Source organism: Vigna unguiculata, chromosome 3 (assembly GCF_004118075.2).
Source record: "Vigna unguiculata cultivar IT97K-499-35 chromosome 3, ASM411807v1, whole genome shotgun sequence".
In the NCBI taxonomy this organism is placed as follows: Eukaryota; Viridiplantae; Streptophyta; class Magnoliopsida; order Fabales; family Fabaceae; genus Vigna; species Vigna unguiculata.
Window position 1 is genome coordinate 12,702,972 of NC_040281.1, and position 20,633 is coordinate 12,723,604.

The 20,633-nt window shown below is 30.7% G+C and overlaps 2 protein-coding genes and 1 pseudogene across 2 annotated transcripts; 1 reads left to right on the forward strand and 2 right to left on the reverse strand.

Annotated features, from left to right (window-relative positions):
* Positions 1–319: 319 nt before the first annotated feature.
* Positions 320–1,166, reverse strand: LOC114177054 (pathogenesis-related protein 2-like). The gene is made up of 2 exons (XM_028062281.1): positions 892–1,166; positions 320–804 (listed from the first exon to the last, which is right to left on the reverse strand). The coding sequence occupies exons 1-2, from the start codon at positions 1,070–1,072 to the stop codon at positions 518–520; spliced, it is 468 nt and encodes a 155-aa protein (XP_027918082.1). The 5' UTR covers positions 1,073–1,166; the 3' UTR covers positions 320–517.
* Positions 1,167–5,291: 4,125 nt separating this feature from the next.
* On the forward strand, positions 5,292–6,091 carry LOC114179243 (pathogenesis-related protein 2-like). Its single transcript, XM_028065507.1, has 2 exons — positions 5,292–5,536; positions 5,624–6,091. The coding sequence occupies exons 1-2, from the start codon at positions 5,356–5,358 to the stop codon at positions 5,908–5,910; spliced, it is 468 nt and encodes a 155-aa protein (XP_027921308.1). The 5' UTR covers positions 5,292–5,355; the 3' UTR covers positions 5,911–6,091.
* Positions 6,092–16,842: 10,751 nt separating this feature from the next.
* Positions 16,843–17,402, reverse strand: LOC114179745 (annotated as a pseudogene).
* Positions 17,403–20,633: the final 3,231 nt, after the last annotated feature.

Below are 20,633 nucleotides of genomic sequence, written 5' to 3' on the forward strand. Positions count from 1 at the left end.
ACTTTTACAAATTTGTTATTAAATCTATCCACTTTCATCTTTCCTAAATAAAAATAGCATCATTTCCCTTCACTTTCTTCTCATATCTGTCGTAATTCATTCCCTAAGTTATCTCCCTAAAACCTAAGGGGAACAAATTGATGTAGTATCAATAAAATCTATTCACTTATACATTAAGATTGACAATGGATCTTGCTGGTTTAGAAAATAAAGATGTTCATGATATTTTTCACATGAAATTATACCTTTTTGACTTAGCCTACCGTTTTAACTCTCATCCAATTCATTCTTTTAAGACAAACAAAAAGTTCAAACTTTATATATGCAAATTCGAATTCCTTTATTATAATTTATGGATGAAAGTGAGATACAATGATATCAGCTCTCACTGGCTGAGGCCAAAGCCAATAAGGAAAACACTCTTACTTTATAAACCAACTTAACTTAAACCATACACTCCACACAAGAAAACTCAATATATAATATCAGAAGGTCCTTGCCCATAACTTAGATGGATTCAAGCATTGGCCAAAAGGTAAGCCTCAATGACCTTGAAAAGAGCATCACTCTTGGCTTTACCAGCTTTGAGTTCATCTTCATTGGGTGGAGCTTCTCCTTTGCTGTGATAATTTATGCGCAGCTTTACCACTGAGCCTCCGTTGGATCCATCACTGAGGATGGAGTCGATGGTGATCTTCTCTGCAGTGTCTGGCAAGGCAGCACCACCAACTATGCTGTAGCTGTATCCCAACTTAGCCTCATCTATTCCTTCTATTTTGTGCAACACGAACTTTGTCTCTCCATCTGTTCATTCATTCACCACATTCACATTAATCACTTCATTTTAATGCATACGCAGAAAATGTAGAGAAAATGAGTGAAGATGTTTACCCTCAAGGAAAGAGATCTTCTTGATGGTTCCGACGCCACCGTTGCCCTCAACGATTTCAACACTCTTGAAGGAATCAACAGCCTTTGGGACGATGTCGTCGGCATCTTTGACAAGAGCCTTGTAAAGGGTAGCAGGAGCCACGGGAGAAGTGGTTTGGTCCTCGAATGTGAAAACGGCCATTATGGATTCTAAATGAGATAACGAAATGGAAGAGAATATAAAATAGGAGAAGAGAAGGAGAAGATGTTTGCTGTGTGAGTTTAGCAGAGGAGAAACCTCTATTTATAACCACAATGCTGTCACTATCTTTGTTCTATGAATAACTCATAACATACCAAAGTGTGAAGCTTCCGACTCCTGATACAACATTATTTGACTATTCATTGGTTCTTTGTTTACCAACATTCTTTTTTCTCTGTAAATCAACAATCTTGTTAGAGATTGTATGTCATCAACCATTATTCTTTCTTATTTTTATATTTTTTAGTGTTTGTCAAATATTGCGATTGGGAAGCTTTCAAATTCAAAGAAGATAAATTGTTTACACGTCGATCTCCGGTTCAACTATGGCAACTGTTTGCTGTAGTCGTGGGAATAAATAATTCCAGAGGAATCTATTAAGGAAAATAATTTTTTCACTACTAAATTTTGACAATTTTCTCTTATAACTTTAGATGTCATCTTCTTGGTAATTTTTCATTTTTCTCATTCTTAATCTTCCAAAACTATTTAAAAGATAATACATCGTGTTCTAAGAAAAAATTGTCAAAATTTAGTAGTCAACGTATCATTGTCCATCTATTACTTCTCTCTCATGTTTTTCGGCTTCCTACAATTTTATATAAATTTTTTAATTTTAAAAACATTACATTGTTATAGTTATATATATTTACACCTTTTTAAATTAAACAAAACATTACCTTCTGGTTATCCGTTATAGGATCAACCAAAAGGCTATATGAATGAAACTATTCATTTGACCGAATGCAGATGGACTGTAATGGCTTTTTTAGACGCCTTCTAGACGCTTTTTTTCTTTTCAAAAATAGTTTTGTAGATGTTGGAGAAATTATTGGACTTTCAGCTTTTAATAACCCGTTTTGTGAAAGTACCCGTTTTAGAAAAATAGTGTTATGTTTATACAAAATATTTTAATTGTTTGAAAACAAATATTGTTGTTATAATTGTATAAAATGAATTATTTTTATTTTAATTTCTAAAATAATTGAATAGTCTTTTAAATTTTTTCCCATATATACTTTCGAACAATGCCACTGTAGGTATTATTACGAACTTTGACATCTAAGTTATGCGAACATCTTAGAATAGATAATCATTTGTCATCACCTTAATATTTATTAAAAAGAAAAAAAAGTATAAGAATCCAAAGCATGGGGGACCATAACAAATCCATAATAAAAGTTATCATTCATGAAACATAGACAAACTATACTTATTATAAAAAAATTCTAAATAAATACTCAGTTAAATCATCAAAGCACTTATATTTATATGTGTGAATCAAAAATAAATTAACTAACATATCGACACAATGATTTCCTTCACAAAAAACATAAAAATTTTTGAACACGTCATCCTTAATTTGAAAATAGTAGAAGGAATTGCAATTGGATTTTGAAATCTATTATGATTTATCATCATCCAAATAACTAAAGTAATGACAACCACTTTAATCACTTTAAGCAAATGAGTACAATGACACTTCATAAACTAAACAACCAAATCCAAAAAAGAAAATTGTAAATTAATCCTAAAATGCTTCCTTCAACAACGCCCACAAACGTATATCAGTATAGAAGAATGAAACAACAAATGAAAGAACGATTCAACATTATTACCACACAAAGAACACATAGAGCATAAAACCACTTTTTATAACCTCCAAATCAATAGGTAAATGATCAAACAACAACTTCCAAAAACCAAAGTTTTAGCTAGTGACACCTCATCCAACCAAATCAAGTTTTCCCAATCCACATATTTCATCCAGAAGAGTAAAACTTTTTTGCAACATTTTGAGAATGCACACTAATATTATCCAGAATCCAATTAGGTACATCATGATCCTCATTAACTATCAAGGAAGAAAAATCACACAAACTAGCAACAAAAGAAGGAAAGTTCTAGTGAGTATCTGTCCATGCCGAACTAACAACATAGTATAATTTTACTGTCAAAATAAGGACTTCTAGCCAATTTAGATATGCAAATGCCAGAACACAAACAATCATTCCAAATATTAATACAATCACCCTTACCTAGTGTCTAAAAAGAATTTTCAAGAACATCATATGCATCCTTTACACCATGTCAAATTGACGACAATTTAAGTAACATATATTTTTGATACTTAGACTTAAGAAATTGAATACGCATGAGTTCAGACCAAGTCATTTTTCCATAAGCAACCTCCCAAGCTAAATGTATAAGATGGGCTTTGTTCTCCAACTGAATATTAGTAACCTACAAACCAACAATCACCTTAGAACCACAAGATATACCATTTAACATTGAGCACTCCTTGCTTTTGTATATTTCCAATCTAAACAAAATTTCAAATCCATTGTTCCACCTCAAAAGTAAGTTTAATAGGTCATTTGTAAATTTGGAAGCTCTAAGTTAAGAAGTCAATAATTACCGAATTTACTAGTTGAAAATTTCCATTATATTAAGCAATTTCCCTTTCCAAGAAGAAATTTTTTTATGAATCTTATCAACCAAAGGTTGAAAAAATTACACCTTAGAAGCCTCCATGAAAATTGCAACTTAGGAACTTGTCGGATATCCGTTTAAAAAATACCTGCAGGTTTTAAAAACACCATGTATCCTTAGATACCTACAAATATTTGTAAAAATATATTTTATAAATTTTTAAAATAAAATCTAAATAAAATTACCAAAAACAAATGTAAAATATAATATGAATTAAATTAAATATAAATTAAAATTACATTTAATTAAATTTAACCTAATAAATATAATTTTAATTTTAATTTTAACTATTTGCAAGTAATAGATTCCGCAAATACGAATAATATGATATTCATACCCGATCTATAAACAAGTATTAATATACCTTCTGTTCGATAAAGGATATATATTTTTTGTCATGTATTACAAGGAGATTGTATCCCTGAAGACAAACCATATAAAGCAAAACTTTTTAGAAATAACCTTTAAGATCCTCTACTCAAAACCTCCTTAGTAAATCAAAAAAGAAAAACAAAAGAGAGAAAAAGTTCTCCTATCTACCTCTTCTACTACAAATGAAATAATCAACCAAACAACTCTTAAACCGATATAAGTAGGTTGCAAGACACCAAGAATATATTTATAAATATAGCTTTTATACAATCAATTTTTTCTATCATGTATTGTTAACCTAATTTTTAGTACGCATTTACAAATGATGCCATGATATTTTAATTAGTGATATATGATTTGATGGTTTAATAGAAATTTTAATATTTAAAAATAACCATCATTAATATTTATAATTTTTTATGCAATGACCACTTGATATTTCATTAAACATATAAATAATTAATAAATGTATCAAATTATAGTAAAGCTTAACATTATTATCTAAAAAATTTTAAAGATAAAAATCAATTTAGATTTTTTATAAAGACAGAAACCGAGATTAGAATTACTCCAAAAGGAATTTTATGATTCAAAATTATTTATTATAAATTTATACATTCATTTATTTAAAGCGTAAACGAAAATAAGATTTATTTAATATAAAAAATAATTCATGCTTACATAGTACACATGTAATTTTATAAAGAGAGAAACCAAGATTAATATTATTCCGAAATGAAATTTAGGATTCAAAATTATTTATAACAAATCTAAACATTTATTTATTTAAAGCGCAAACTAAAATAAGATTTATTTAAATAAAACAGTATTCATTCCTTCCTGCATATACAATACAGTACACATGCAGTCGCCATGGTTGAACGTGATGTGTCTACCATTTAACTTTTTTTATTAAATTTATTTGGAGGAAACTTCTTCTTTGAATTTGAATGATTCAACATCACAAATAAAATAGTATTTAATTGAAAAAATGTTAAAAAATGAAAAATTACTGAAACAGGGGAAAGAGATAGAGAGCATGAAAAATGAAAACAAAAATTCATAAGTTTTGTTATTTATGGAGTATTTGCAAACATATAGATTTAGGTTGTTTAAAAGAAATATCATCTTATGACTTAAGATTAAACTATCTAAGTTGCTTAAAAGAAACGATTTTCATTTAAGAGTGAAAAGAATAAAATGTCACCATAATCTATATTAAACTAATGAATTGGTTCAAGTAGTGAGTGCTATTGCTTCCTTATAAATACATGCCATTCCTCTGCCTAAGAACCACACACAACACAACACAGTACAACAAAAAACATCTTCTCCTTCAATCTCATTTAGAATCCATAATGGCCGTTTTCACATTCGAGGACCAAACCACTTCTCCCGTGGCTCCTGCTACCCTTTACAAAGCTCTTGTCAAAGATGCCGACGACATCGTCCCAAAGGCTGTTGATTCCTTCAAGAGTGTTGAAATCGTTGAGGGCAACGATGGCGTCGGAACCATCAAGAAGATCTCTTTCCTTGAGGGTATTGTCTTCGTTCATTTTCTCTACATTTTGTGTGTATGCATATAAAATGAAGTGATGAATGTGAATGTGGTGAATGAATGAACAGATGGAGAGACAAAGTTCGTGTTGCACAAAATAGAAGGAATAGATGAGGCTAAGTTGGGATACAGCTACAGCATAGTTGGTGGTGTTGCCTTGCCAGACACTGCAGAGAAGATCACCATCGACTCCATCCTCAGTGATGGACCCAACGGAGGCTCAGTAGTAAAGCTGCGCATAAATTATCACAGCAAAGGAGATGCTCCACCCAATGAAGATGAACTCAAAGCTGGCAAAGCCAAGAGTGATGATCTTTTCAAAGTCATCGAGGCTTACCTTTTGGCCAATGCTTGAATTATCACCAACATTCTTAATTACATGTACCAGAGTTTGCTTGTCTTTTGGTCTTAAAGTGGCTTCTAGTGTAACGGTGTTTGCTTTCTTATTTTTATTTTGTCCTATTGGGAAAGACTTTCAATACAATGTATTCTAGTTCATCAATAAATTATAATAAATGAATGACAAAATTTAAACCTTTTTTTTTTTTTAAACCATGAGTTTAATTTAATTTTGTTCAGTACCTTAGATTGAGATTGTGTAGAAATATTTTATATCATAAGCAATATGGGCTTGGTTCCTAAAATGTACAAAAATCTATTTCACAACAATAATCATAAGGGACATTAGTTTCTAATCCAAGTCATATTAAAAAATATTCTACGAAAATTGTACTGATTAATTTCTCTTAGCCCAATTTATATCAGTTAAATTCATGATTAAAATGTTACGTAGGATTTTTTTTTTCTTCATCATTTTATAAAATTTGTTTGAGTTGTAACAAGTTTGTCGTCATAGTATCGAGCTCTGTTTTTGTCATCTTCTTTAGGCATCTATTTTTCCGTATTATATAAAATTTAGAATATAACTTTTTTTTTTTTGGATTATATTGCATGATGTAAAAATAACGATGAAAAAATAATGTACACTTACGTAAACTCGAGTGAAGAGAAACATAGAGAAAAGAGAACGAATGTAAACATTTTATTAGATGATATGAATATATGTTACAAGGAAATTGATATTTTGACAAACAAAGTCTGACAAAGTCTAGTTGGCTCTTAAGTGTCACCTGAATTATTTTATTTTTAATTGTATATTATTTTCTTTGCTGGCAAGGGAAAGAGGGGAAAGTCTCGTTTTTTTGAAATTTTTTATTTTCAACATCAAACTATCTCAGTTTTCATGCTTCGCTCTCTCTCGTCCACATTGTTCTAATGCAAAGATTTCTTTATTTTCGTCCTCACTGTTCCACTTTCGTTGTTCCAACGTTGGAGTTGGGTGACATCGTAGGTAAGTTTTCCTTTGCTTTTATCTGTATTTTGTTATTTTTAAGGTCTTTTTTCAAGTGTTGTTATTTTTCTTTTTCTGGGTTTAGGAGTTTTTTGAAACTTTTGTGTTTACATCCCTACTTTTGGTCTCGTGTTTTGTTGTGCTTTGTACTTTTATATATATATATATATATATATTTCATTTTGTAGGTTCAGGGAAAACAAGTAGAAGTCAAGTGTCATGAGCACAAGAAGGTTCAGACAAATAAATTTACATAATTATGAAATGATTCTTTTGGTTTTGTCAGTGTTAGTCGTAGTCGTTCGACTCTTTGGATGGTTGGATTTATAGTTTTGTGTTGAAATTTATTTAATTCTATGAGTTTTCACCATACATTTTGTGCTACACCAATAAAGAGGAACACATTTGAATCTAATTTTGAAAAGTCATTAAACTTCTTACTCTTTCGACATATTTTCTAGTGCACAATTTAAGGATACCTACAACCCACTCAGTTTTGAAATAACAAGGTGGACATGTGTCCCTGGTGAAATGCAGTATCAAATCAATTGGGCACCTTCATCTGGGATACTTTTCGTTCAAAAACATGTACCGCATTTGCCACTTAATCAGTTAGTGTTTGTTAGTTAAGTATTGAATACATTTTTCCAGCAATTTTTTTTCAACATATTTTCTAGTGCACAATCTGGGATTCGTGATTCATTAGTAATTTTAGAATTGAAGAAATGAGGAAATAGTCTTATATGAGCAAGTATTAAGTAATTATGGTGACATTTACAAGTTTATACTCTTGAATGTAGTGGTTTTGTATCGTTGTCGACATTTGTACAATCAAATTTAGATATACCTCAAACAATTGGGACAAGTCAAGTATTTGGGTTTCCTTGATAAGTAAGTAGGTTTTGCCTTTTGAAAATTGATTTGAAAAACTATGTATCAAACATAGTCTAAATAAGTGGCAAACGTAGTTAAAGTTAAAAATGGAATCAGTGAATTCTTGACAAGGTCTTTCAGTGTGAACTTGGGTTGGCTGAGAAGGGCATGTGCACTTCAACCAAGGGTGTCTGGTGTAGGTTTCCCAATGACTTGAAATAAACATGATCTGTGAAATAAAAGGAATTGAAAATTGATTTTAAAAACGATCTACCAAACGTAGTCAAAATCACTAACACAAAAAAGCCCTATAACGTCACCCATATAACGTCTGTCCAGAAAAAGTCCCACGTTAAAAATGACCGGTGGCATTTTTGTAAATTATTTGACTTTTTTAACGTCTGCCCATTCCAACACAGACGTAATTTAACGTCTGACCCACAGTACCCCGACATTATGTAAAAATTAACGTCTGAGCTCTCTGCCCCCGACTTAATTTAACGTCTGACCCACTCTGCCCTGACTTAATTTAACGTCTGACACCCTCTGCACCGACGTTAAGTAACGTCTGACCACGCAGCTCCGACGTCAATTTTTGGGTTTTCTCTACGCGAAACGCATAAACCCTAATTGTTTCGTCGTGCCACCAATTTTTCGCGAAGCTTCTCCGTCGGCAACCACCATTCCGAGCTCCTCCAAGTAATTTTTGAACGTTTTTCACCACCAAACTTGTTGGGATTTGATTATGGATTGATTTTAGGCATTTTGAACCGAATATTTTTCGTTTTCATCCTCATTTGTAGTGTTTCGCGATCCTTCCCGTCGGTAGTGACCATTATTCCGACCTCCTCTAGGTGAGTTTCGAACATTTTTCACCACCAAACTAGTTGGTATTTGATTGTGGATTGATTTTAGGCGTTTTCAACCGAATATTATGCGTTTTCATCCCCATTTGCATCGTTTTGAGATTATTTTGCTTGTTATTTCTTTTTCGTTGTATGTATGTAATTGCTTGTATTTTTTTATTTGCAATTATAATTTTTATCTTAGACTTTTTTTTTTAGTTTTTTTGGCCTATTTCTTTTTTTAATTGAATTTTTATAATAATATTTGTAAAATTACGAAATAAAATTATATTTATTGTTATTTATAAAATTGGACTAATTGTATTTGATTTTTTAATATTATTGTTGCATTAATTTTTATTTTATCTCCAGGTAATTTTTGAACGTTTTTCACCACCAAACTTGTTGGGATTTGATTATGGATTGATTTTAGGCGTTTTGAACCGAATATTTTCCGTTTTCATCCTCATTTGCAGTGTTTCGCGATCCTTCCCGTCGGTGACCATTATTCCGACCTCCTCTAGGTGAGTTTCGAACATTTTTCACCACCAAACTAGTTGGTATTTGATTGTGGATTGATTTTAGGCGTTTTCAACCGAATATTATGCGTTTTCATCCCCATTTGCATCGTTTTGAGATTATTTTGCTTGTTATCTCTTTTTCATTGTATGTATGTAATTGCTTGTATTTTTTTATTCGCAATTATAATTTTTATCTTAGACTATTTTTTTTTTTTGTTTTTTTGGCCTATTTCTTTTTTTAATTGAATTTTTATAATAATATTTGTAAAATTACGAAATAAAATTATATTTATTGTTATTTGTAAAATTGGACTAATTGTATTTGATTTTTTAATATTATTGTTGCATTAATTTTTATTTTATGTATGTAGATCTATTAAAATTGGACTAATTGTATTTCTTTTTTTAATTGAATTTTTATAATAATATTTGTAAAATTACGAAATAAAATTATATTTATTGTTATTTGTAAAATTGGACTAATTATATTTTAATTTTTAGATTTATTGTTGCATTGTGGACCAAGGTCGATCTTCCGTATATGGATTCATTGAACCTCAAACCATTCAACCTTCGGGAAACTCACATGACCACATCAAACTTTATTTGCAAACATGGATGGTTGAGTCAAATAGAGAGATCTACTTTGCGCCATACATTGATGCTTATGTTTTTTTTCTAGTAATATTTTATGAAGTATTATTAATTATTTCTGCTAAGTACTTGTGATTGACGGTAGGTATCATTGGCAACTATATGTCATCATTCCAAGACAATGCACGGTTGTATGGTTTTATTTATGCCATATGAAGATTCCATCTGCTTTGAAAAACATGTTACAAGAGTAAGTATTAATTTTTTTCAATCATAACCTATATATCTACTTAGTTATAAAAACTAACATATGTTTTATGTTTCCAAAATTTCATTAGAATTGTGAGTAAGCCTAGAGGCCAACAACTTAAAGTATTATATTCAAAGGTTAGAACTCATTTAGTTTAATGTTATTAATTTTTGTATGTCAACTTATGACTTTGATATGTGTTTATTTTATTTGTAATGTTTAGTGTAATAAGCAAGAAGATGAATGAGAATTGTGTATATTAGTTTAGAATATATGTTGAAACTTAAGTGTTATTAGATATAACTATAACTCCATAATTGTGCTGAAATCATTATGAAACTGTTCTGGGAATTTGTTGATTTTCAGGTGTGGGAATGTTGTAAAAACAACAAAATTAAAAAAAAAAAACAGAGCAAATTGACGTCTGGTGGTGCTCTGACAGACGTTATTTAACGTTTGAGCTTACTGTGGCCGATGTTATTTAACGTCTGTCAGAGCCCAACAGAAGTCAAATTGCTCTGTTTTTTGGTTCCATTTAGCGCGAAAATTGGCGTCTGCTGCTTTTGGCCTCGACGTTGGATAACGTCGGACCCCTATTGCCCCGACGTTAAGTGACGTCTGTTTTGTTTTCTGACGTTATTTTAACGTCACCCAGTACGACGTCGGTGTTTGGACAGACGAAAAAGGTCAAAAATATCAGACGTTAAAAGACTTTTTTTGTGTTAGTGAATAAGGGGGCAAACACATTTATAGTTTTTGCACACAAATGGATGTAGTTATTGAACATCTATTATTGTAACCCTATTTACCATAAGATGAAATTATATTTGGTACTTAGTTCTTAGAACACTTTTGGTTTGTTTTTTTAAATTGATATAATACTTTGGAAAAAATATATTAAAGACTTTACTTAGTAACTCTAAATTCAATAATTGTACATATACTTAGGGAGATTTAAGGAGATCCATGAATATTTAATCTACACGTAGTCCATCAGATAAACATTACACCTCCTTAGAGTCTCAGGCACACTATTATTTAAGAATTATGATTTCATTTATTAGATACCAAACATTATTTACATTATTGTAAAATGTACTCACGTTATTCTAATCAATTTCTTGGATTATTTCCTCAAAACATATATACATTTTCAATATGAAATTCTTCACCAGCCTTTTGAAGCTCATCTTGAGTGATGTAGCCGCTTTCACATCTATCAAAAAATGAAAAAGCTGTAACTAAATGATATTCTCTGTGAACCTCTTTTAAATACAATGTTGCAACTATCAATTGTACCACTATTATCAACATCATCCTACAATCAGAAACAAAATTGGGAGATGGATTATAAAGATGTGGTACTAAAAATGTGCAACATCCTATATGTGCAAAGCCACCAAATTTTTTGATTCAAATAATTCAAATAAAAAGTAAAAAGTCACCTTCCATAATTGCTATTAGAGCTCGTGCAGAAGAAATAAATCAAATAATCAAATTACATGGTTGAGGATTTGGAGAATGTCATTTTTCACAATAAAATGAATATAAAAGTATTGAGATTTCTTGAACTTGTAAGCACAGGAAATTAAGCATTTTTAAATCAATGGTCAAAGATGGAGAAGCAAGAGACTACTGCTCTTGGGGTTTCTTGGAATCTCATAGGCCATGAAGGAAACATTTCCAATGTAACTGCATTTCTATTTGTGAATAAAGCTTCAAGAATCACAAAGATAAAATTTCAAGAGGATCACCAAACCAAGGGCTTGAAGGTTATAAAGACTAAAGAAAAATAACAATGCTTGAACAAGGACCTCAACAATAACAAAATACAGAAAAAAAAAGAGAGGAAAACTTACCTACAATGTTGCCCAACTCCAACACTGGAACAACGAAAGTGAAAACAGTAAGGATTGAAAGGATTGAAATAAAGAAACCTTTGCAGTAGAACTATGTGGATAAAAGGCCTAAAGAGAGAGAACATAGCATGAAAACAAGATAGTTTGGTGTTGGAAATAAAAAAAAAACGGAAAGGAACAAGGGTTTTTCCTTTTCCCTCTTTTCCATGTCAACATAGAAAATAATATACAATTAAAAATAAAATAATTCAGGTGAGACATAAAAGTCAGCTAGACTATGTCACAAGTTTGTCCAACTTTTGTTTGTCAAACTATCAATTTCCATGTTACAAACAGTATATACAGCTGTGAGTTACGGAAAGTAACATATTCTTAGAAGAAACATGTCAAGGTAATAATAATAAAGTTATGTTTGTTATTATTTATTTTGTTATCATATTTATTAAATTAATATGATAAAATCATTGATTAAAATTAAAGATTTATTATTAAAATAAAGGTTATTATAATAAAAAATAAGACTTATATAATTTTAATTTAAATTATTTTTAATTAGAGGATTATATAGAATAAGATATTATTAGTATGGAAATATATATATATATATATATATATATATATATATATATATATATATATATAAAGAATAAAATATCTCATTTTTAATCATACTTATAGAGATATTATTATTGAACTGACTTAAAAGACAATTCTTAATTGGTTAATATTAATTTTGAATTGTGAATGAAAAATTCTTTTGAAAAAATATGTAATTTCCTTAAATTTTAGATTATAATAGAAACTAAAATCTATTAATTATACTTTGATACGAGAAATCTAACATTTTTTTTATGTTAGTTAAATGATTATTAAGTATGTGAAATTAGTGATTAATCAAGAGAGAATCTATGAACTTTTGATAATGAGTTTATTTTTCATAATGAGTTTGAGTTCTATATAAATAAAGACCTTGGCAAGGGTATAATGAGTGGAAGAAGAAAAGAGTTCTTAACTCATTCATTATCTATTAACTTATTAGAATTTGACAATAATATCATATTCTAAAGTTAACACCGTGTCAAGATGGAAGAAAATATTATACTGATTTTTTAATGGTTATAAAGTAAAAGATATTCTATGTTTTTTTATCTTTTTGTAGTGTTGCTAAATACCAACTTAATTAATAAATTAATAAGTTAATTTATTATCATATTAGTAATAAACCTATCGGGTCACACACTAAGAGTGTTCTGAGTTTTGTTGGACGAGAAAATATTATTGATTAAATTAAAAAGTTCAATTTTATTGATATATTTCCTTGAAGTGAAATATTATTCTTCTTTTTGCTAAAAAAAATATAATTAATATAAAATTTGAGAATGTGTAAAATTGATCGGATGAGACTTAATCAATCAAGTTACTAACAAAATAAATAATTTTAAATATCCCTTAATATACAATCTGATTTGTTAGTGGAAAAGTAACAAACTTAAGAGATAGATTTTTTTTTGAAATATAACAACAAACATGATTGCACAAGTGCAAATAGGGATAACAACGGGGCGGGGCGGACACGTGTTTCGCTATCCTATACCAATCTTTGTAAAAAAAAATTCATCCCCATCCCCATCCCTATATCCAAATCCAACGGTTATCAAATTTTTGTCTCATTTCCACCGGGTAACAGATATAATCTCGTACCCATACCCATTTTCTTACTACTTCAATATTAATTTTAATTAATTTTTATAAAATAATAAAAAATTATGGTAAAGAAAACATAATATTATCAAATATTCAATATTAGAAGGATGATTGTTTCTTTGATATCAAATAAAATTTAAAATACTTTAAAATAAATTATAACTATTTACATTTTAGATTATAATACCAAGTAAAATTTTATGAGAACCAAAACAATTATTAAATTTGCAAATATTAATGAAACATAGTTGATAAAATTTAAAAATATTTTTTAAACAATATAAAAGGAAAAAAAATATTCAAAATAAAATATATTTTAAATGTTTGTTTACTTCAATATCTTAAATTCTAATGAATCTCTTTTTTATACACTAATAAAAGTTATAATACATCATTTGATCAAAATGATACAAAGAACAAATAATAATCATAACAAAAGTTTAAAATAAATTATAATTGTTTACATTTTAGATTATAATACCAAATAAAATTTCATGAGAACCAACACATTTATTAAATTTACAAACATTAATGAAACCTAGTTGATAAAATTTAAAAATATTTTTTAAAAAAATATAAAAGAAAAAGAAATATTCAAATTAAAATATATTTTAAATGTTTGCTTACTTCAATCTTTTAAATTCTAATAAATCTCTTTTTTATTCACTAATAAAAGTTATAATACATCACTTGATCAAAATGATACAAAGAACAAATAATAATCATAATAATAAAATTTTAACATAGATCTTGTATCTTTTGAACTTCAATTATGTTGGATGATGATAAAAAAATATTCATGACAATTACATTAAAATTTTATATTGTAGTAAATAAAAGTTATTTATACAATTATAGTAAAACAATTACAGTATGATTGATAATGAGTTAGAAAATAAAGAATAATTAGATAAAATATATCGAAATAGTATCTACATAATGAAAATAAACAACAAATAAAAATATTACAAAATTAACAAATGTTTACAAACAATTTGAGAGACTATTGAAAGAAATCGCACAAAGAAAAACAAATGTATAAATAAGGGTATGATAAGTTGAAAAATATCTCAGAGATCTAAGAAAACTATTCAAATATCAACATATATATACTCAATGGTTGAGAAATAACAAAACTTTTTTTAGCGAAATAAAAGAGTTCTTCAAATGAAACAAAAACTAATAATAATAAGTAAATGATTTTTTTTTTATATTACCTAGTAATCGAAAGGTTTGTACTATTAAATACTTAAATTTAGAGTATTAGACATTCTCATTGTGAAAGGAAAATATATAATAAATAAAAATAATAAAAAATAATAAAAATATTCAAATGTGAGACATAAAATTTTTTTAATTGACATACATCTTTTTAACATAATTACATAAAGGTTATGATAAGATGAAAAATATAATTGAGATGCGAATGAGTTTCATGACAAACTAAATAATTAGAAGAAATAAGAAATAATATATATATATATATATATATATATATATATATATATATATATATATATATATATATATATATATATATATATGGTTACTTAATTAATTGTGAATATTTTAATAATTTAAACGGGAATGGGTATTATGGAAGGGATATGTACATCCCCATACTCATCCCCATACCCAATTAAAAAAGTCGGGGATTCCCCATACCCATACCCATTCAATGTGAGGATTTTCCGTCAAAACATGGACGAATTCGAACAATATCCACGAGGACGAGTTTATTTGTCATTTCTAAGTACAAACGACAATTCTACCGCCAATGTATTCAAAATAAACACGATGGTGTGGTTGTAAATAACATAAACTTTATAACTACAGTTTTCTAAATAACCGTCATTATATATCTTGAAAACTTAAACCATGACAATTTAGTTTTATCTGTCGTTAAAAAGTTAAAAGATAAAGATCGTTAAGTGATATAACCATCATAGGTGACAAGGGGTTCAAAAAGTTTCATTCTTTTACTTCACCTCTCGCGCACGTTCATCTTTCCGTCGCTGCACCACCACCCTTGCTTACCTCTCACCTAGAGTTGTCAAAATGGGTTGAAACCCGAGAACCAACCCAGCTCATAATGGGTTCGGGTTGGGTTGAAATTTTTTTACAAATTTCAATACGGATTGATTTTTGACTCAACTCATCGGGTTGAACCCGTGATGAGCCAGGTTGGCTCATCAACTGACAGATAAAAGGGTTACACAAATGTTTTTTATTAAGTTGAACTTTACATTTGGGTCATGTTAGATTTTTTTTAGGCAACACATAAATAATTTATATTTTTTTGATTTTGGTTTGTATTTGGATTGTATTAAAGTTTATTTAGATTTTAATTAGAATTATAATTTAGTTTTGACTGAAAAAATAAATAAAAAAATTGTATTTTTTTTAATTAAGTGAACATGTGAGCCAACCCGTTTAACCCGCCAACCCGTAGTAGGCCAGGCCGGGTTCGAATTTTTTTGGCTCACAAAAAAGTGAGTTAGGTTGGGTTGGCTCACTAAATCATCAACACGTGGTGGGTTGAGCCGGGTCGGACTAGGTTACCCGTTTTGACAGCTCTACTCTCACCGCTCTGCATGCCTTGAAGTTACCGCGAAGTCGTCACCAAGTTATCATCGTTGTTGCTTCTCGTCAAAGTACGAAATGCACCACCACCACCGCACTTTTGTTTTATTAAAACAACTTTGTTATCTCTCAATTGTTCGACATATTAATATTTGATTTTTTTTATATATGTAAGATATTTTTCATCTTATTATATCCTTAATTTTACGTTTTCTTTTACGATTTCATTTAGTGGTCTATAAAATTGTTTTTAAGATACATATTTGATCATATTTTTTAATATTTTGCAAAAAACTTCCCTTCAAAATTAATTGCAAAGTTGCTTAGGATGCCGGGAAGCTACATCCATTGCTCATTGCAGCCCAGACATAATTAATTTACTTAACTCTGTTTTTTCATTTACTAAGCAATCAAATGCCTCAACTTTCTTCTCTCATTGTTGCTTATGTAACTAATTAATGCCTTTAACACTCTCATCCAATTCATTCTTTAAGACAATCAAAAAGTTCAAACTTATATGCAAATTTTCATTCCTTTATTATAATTTATGGATGAAATGAGATACAAAGATATCAGCTCTCACTGTCTGAGGCCAAACCCAATCAGAAATACATTCTTACATTATAAATCGATTTAAAACTTAAACCATACACTCCACACAAGAAAACTCAATATATAATATCAGAAGGCTGATAACTTAGATGAATTCAAGCATTGGCCAAAAGGTAAGCCTCAACTCAATGACCTTGAAAAGAGCATCACTCTTGGCTTTACCAGCTTTGAGTTCATCTTCATTGGGTGGAGCATCTCCTTTGCTGTGATATTTTAAGCTCAGCTTTACGACTGAGCCTCCGTTGGGTCCATCACTGAGGATGGAGTCGATGGTGATCTTCTCTGCAGTGTCTGGCAAGGCAGCACCACCAACTATGTTGTAGCTGTATCCCAACTTAGCCTCATCTATTCCTTCTATTTTGTGCAACACGAACTTTGTCTCTCCATCTGTTCATTCATTCACCACATTCACATTCATCACTTCATTTTAATGCATACGCAGAAAATGTAGAGAAAATGAGTGAAGATGTTTACCCTCAAGGAAAGAGATCTTCTTGATGGTTCCGACACCACCGTTGCCCTCAACGATTTCAACACTCTTGAAGGAATCAACAGCCTTTGGGACGATGTTGTCGGCGTCTTTCACGAGAGCCTTGTAAAGGGTAGCAGGAGTCACCGGAGAAGTGGTTTGGTCCTCGAACGTGAAAACAACCATTATCTTCTAAATGAGATTGAAGGAGAAGATGTTTGTTGTTGTACTGTGTTGTGTTGGTTGTGGTTCTTCTTAGGCAGATGAATGACATGTATTTATAAGGAAGCAATACCACTCGCTGCTTGAACCAATTAATTAGTTTAATATAGATTATGGTGACATTTTATTCTTTTCACTCTTAAATGAAAATTGTTTCTTTTAAGCAACTTAGATAGTTTAATCTTAAGTCATAAGATGATATTTCTTTTAAACAACCTAAATCTATATGTTTGCAAATACTCCATAAATAACAAAACTTATGAATTTTTGTTTTCATTTTTCATGCTCTCTATCTCTTTCCCCTGTTTCAGTAATTTTTCATTTTTTAACATTTTTTCAATTTATTTTTCTTTATTTAATACTAAATACTATTTTATTTGTGATGTTGAATCATTCAAATTCAAAGAAGAAGTTTCCTCTGTTAGGAACAAGGCAATAAAGGAAAGAATAAAGGAGAGAAAAATAGACACAGAGAATTTAACGTGGTTCGGCGTACAATGTGTATGTCTACGTCCACGACTACACTAGGAAGTATTTGTATTTTTGGTGTATCTTAAAGCTTTACATAGAGTCTCTTATATAGTAAAATAGAGAACCACATCTCACTATTCTAAGCGATGTGGGACTAAATCAAGCACCATAATTCTAACAATTCTCCCACTTGGGGTTTGATTTACATTACCACCTAGTGTAGTGCCTTCATCATCAATTTTCTCGAAGGCCAGTCGAGGCAATGCAAAGCCTCAACTTAGTTGTTGTGAGAGTCTTGGTCAACATATCAGTTGGATTCTCTGCACCTGGAATCTTCAACAAAATCAAATCTCCATCATTTATCAAGTTTCTGATAAAATGATACTTCAATTCAATGTGTTTGCATCTGGAGTGAAGAATTGGATTTTTAGCAAGACAAATGGCACTTTTACTGTCACTGAACAATGAAGGTTCATCTTGCCCTTTTCCTAATTCTTTTAGAAGATTCTTCAACCATATCATTTCTTTTGTTGTTTCTGAGATAGCTATATATTCAGCTTCAGTGGTTGAAAGGGAGACTCTTCCTTGAAGTTTGGACTTCCAACTGATAGCTGTGCCACCCAACGTAAAAATATAACCTGTTGTGCTCTTTCTACCATCCAAATCACCTCCCAAATCTGCATCAGAAAACCCCTGTAAAGTGAGATTACTTCTTTTAAAGGACAAATGCATCTTTGAAGTGCCCTTCAAATATCTCAATATCCACTTCACGCCTTCCCAATGCTCTTTTCCGGGATTGGATAGAAACCTGCTCACAACTCCCACTGCATGTGCTATATCAGGTCTGGTGCAAACCATAGCATACATCAAGCTCCCTACTACAGATGCATATGGCACTTTAGACATGTGATTTTCTTCTTCCTCTGTCTGAGAAGATTGCCTTTTTGAGAACTTTAAGTGAGTTCCCAAAGGTGTATTCCTGGTTTTAGCATTTCCAACATTGAACTTGCTAAGTAATTTTTCTATATATTTTTCCTGAGATAAATTTAGAATACCTTTAGATCTATCCCTGGAAATTCTCATACCAAGAATTTGCTTGGCTGGACCAAGATCCTTCATTTCAAAATTTTCTGACAATTGTTTCTTCAACCTGTCCATTTCTGCCATATTAGCACCAGCAATCAACATGTCATCAACATACAAGACAAGAATGATATAATTATCAACATATTTCTTCACGTAACAACAATGATCTTCTTCACATCTGTGAAATCCTGAGTTTCTCATAAACTCATTAAACTTCTTATACCATTGTCGCGGTGCTTGTTTCAACCCATACAAACTTTTATGAAGCTTGCATACAAGATTCTCTTTGCCTTGTACTTCAAAACCTTTTGGTTGTGCCATAAAGATTTCTTCCTCAAGATCTCCATGTAGGAATGCAGTTTTCACATCTAACTGCTCCAGATGAAGATTTTCTGCAGCTACTATACTCAAGATAACTCTGATGGTAGTCATCTTGACAACAGGAGAGAAAATTTCTGTGAAGTCAATTCCTTGTCTCTGTTGGAACCCTTTCACTACGAGTCTGGCCTTATATCGTTTGCTGCCATCTGGTTCTTCTTTTAACCGATAGACCCACCTGTTTTGCAAAACCTTCTTTCCTTCTGGAAGCTTGGTTAAAGACCATGTCTTATTCTTCTGAAGAGACTTTATCTCATCTTCCATTGCTAGCTCCCACTTAATAGATTCATCTCCCTGCATAGCCTCAGCAAAATGCTCTGGCTCACTAGCATCAGTCAACAACAAGTAATGCAATGAAGGGGAGTACCTTTGTGGTGCTACAATTGTTCTGCTAGACCTTCTAGTCGGTAATTCAGGAGTTAATGACTCTACTATCTGTTCAGGTTCTGACTCAAACTCTGACTCGGGCTCTGACTCAGGCTCTACTTCTGTATTCTGCCTTCTGTTGGCTACATCACTTTCTGAAACTTCTTCTAATGATACCTGCTCTGGCTTTTTATTTGCATTTGCAAATTCTGCAGTCCTGTCCTTATAGAACATGTTTTCATTAAAAGTAACATTTCTACTTCTGATAATTTTCTTGTTTTGGTCATCCCAAAACCTGTAGCCATACATGTCAGATCCATAGCCAATGAAATAGCATCGCTTTGCCTTAGGGTCCAATTTATCTCTACTATTAGAGTTCAACAAAATATATGAAGCACAACCAAAAACTTTCAGATGTGAAAGGTTTACCTCATTTCTAGACCATACTTCTTCAGGTAACTGATAGCCTAAAGGAACTGATGGTCCTCTATTTATGAGATAGGCTGCTGTGCTTATTGCATCTGCCCAAAATACCTTGGGTAATCCTGACTGGATTCTCATACATCTTGCTCTCTCATTCAAGGTTCTGTTCATTCTTTCTGCCACACCGTTTTGTTCTGGTGTTCCTGGAACCGTCTTGATCATTCTGATCCCATTCTCTGAACAAAACTCCTTGAATTGATTACTGTCATATTCTCCACCATTATCAGACTTCAAACATTTAATCTTTAAACCTGTTTGAGTCTCAACCTCCTGTTTCCACCTTTTAAACACAGAAAACACATCAGATTTATTTTTAAGAAAATAAACTCATACCTTTCTTGTAGAGTCATCAATGAAGGTTACGTAATACTGTGAACCTCCAAGAGATTTCACTGGAGCTGGCCCCCAAAC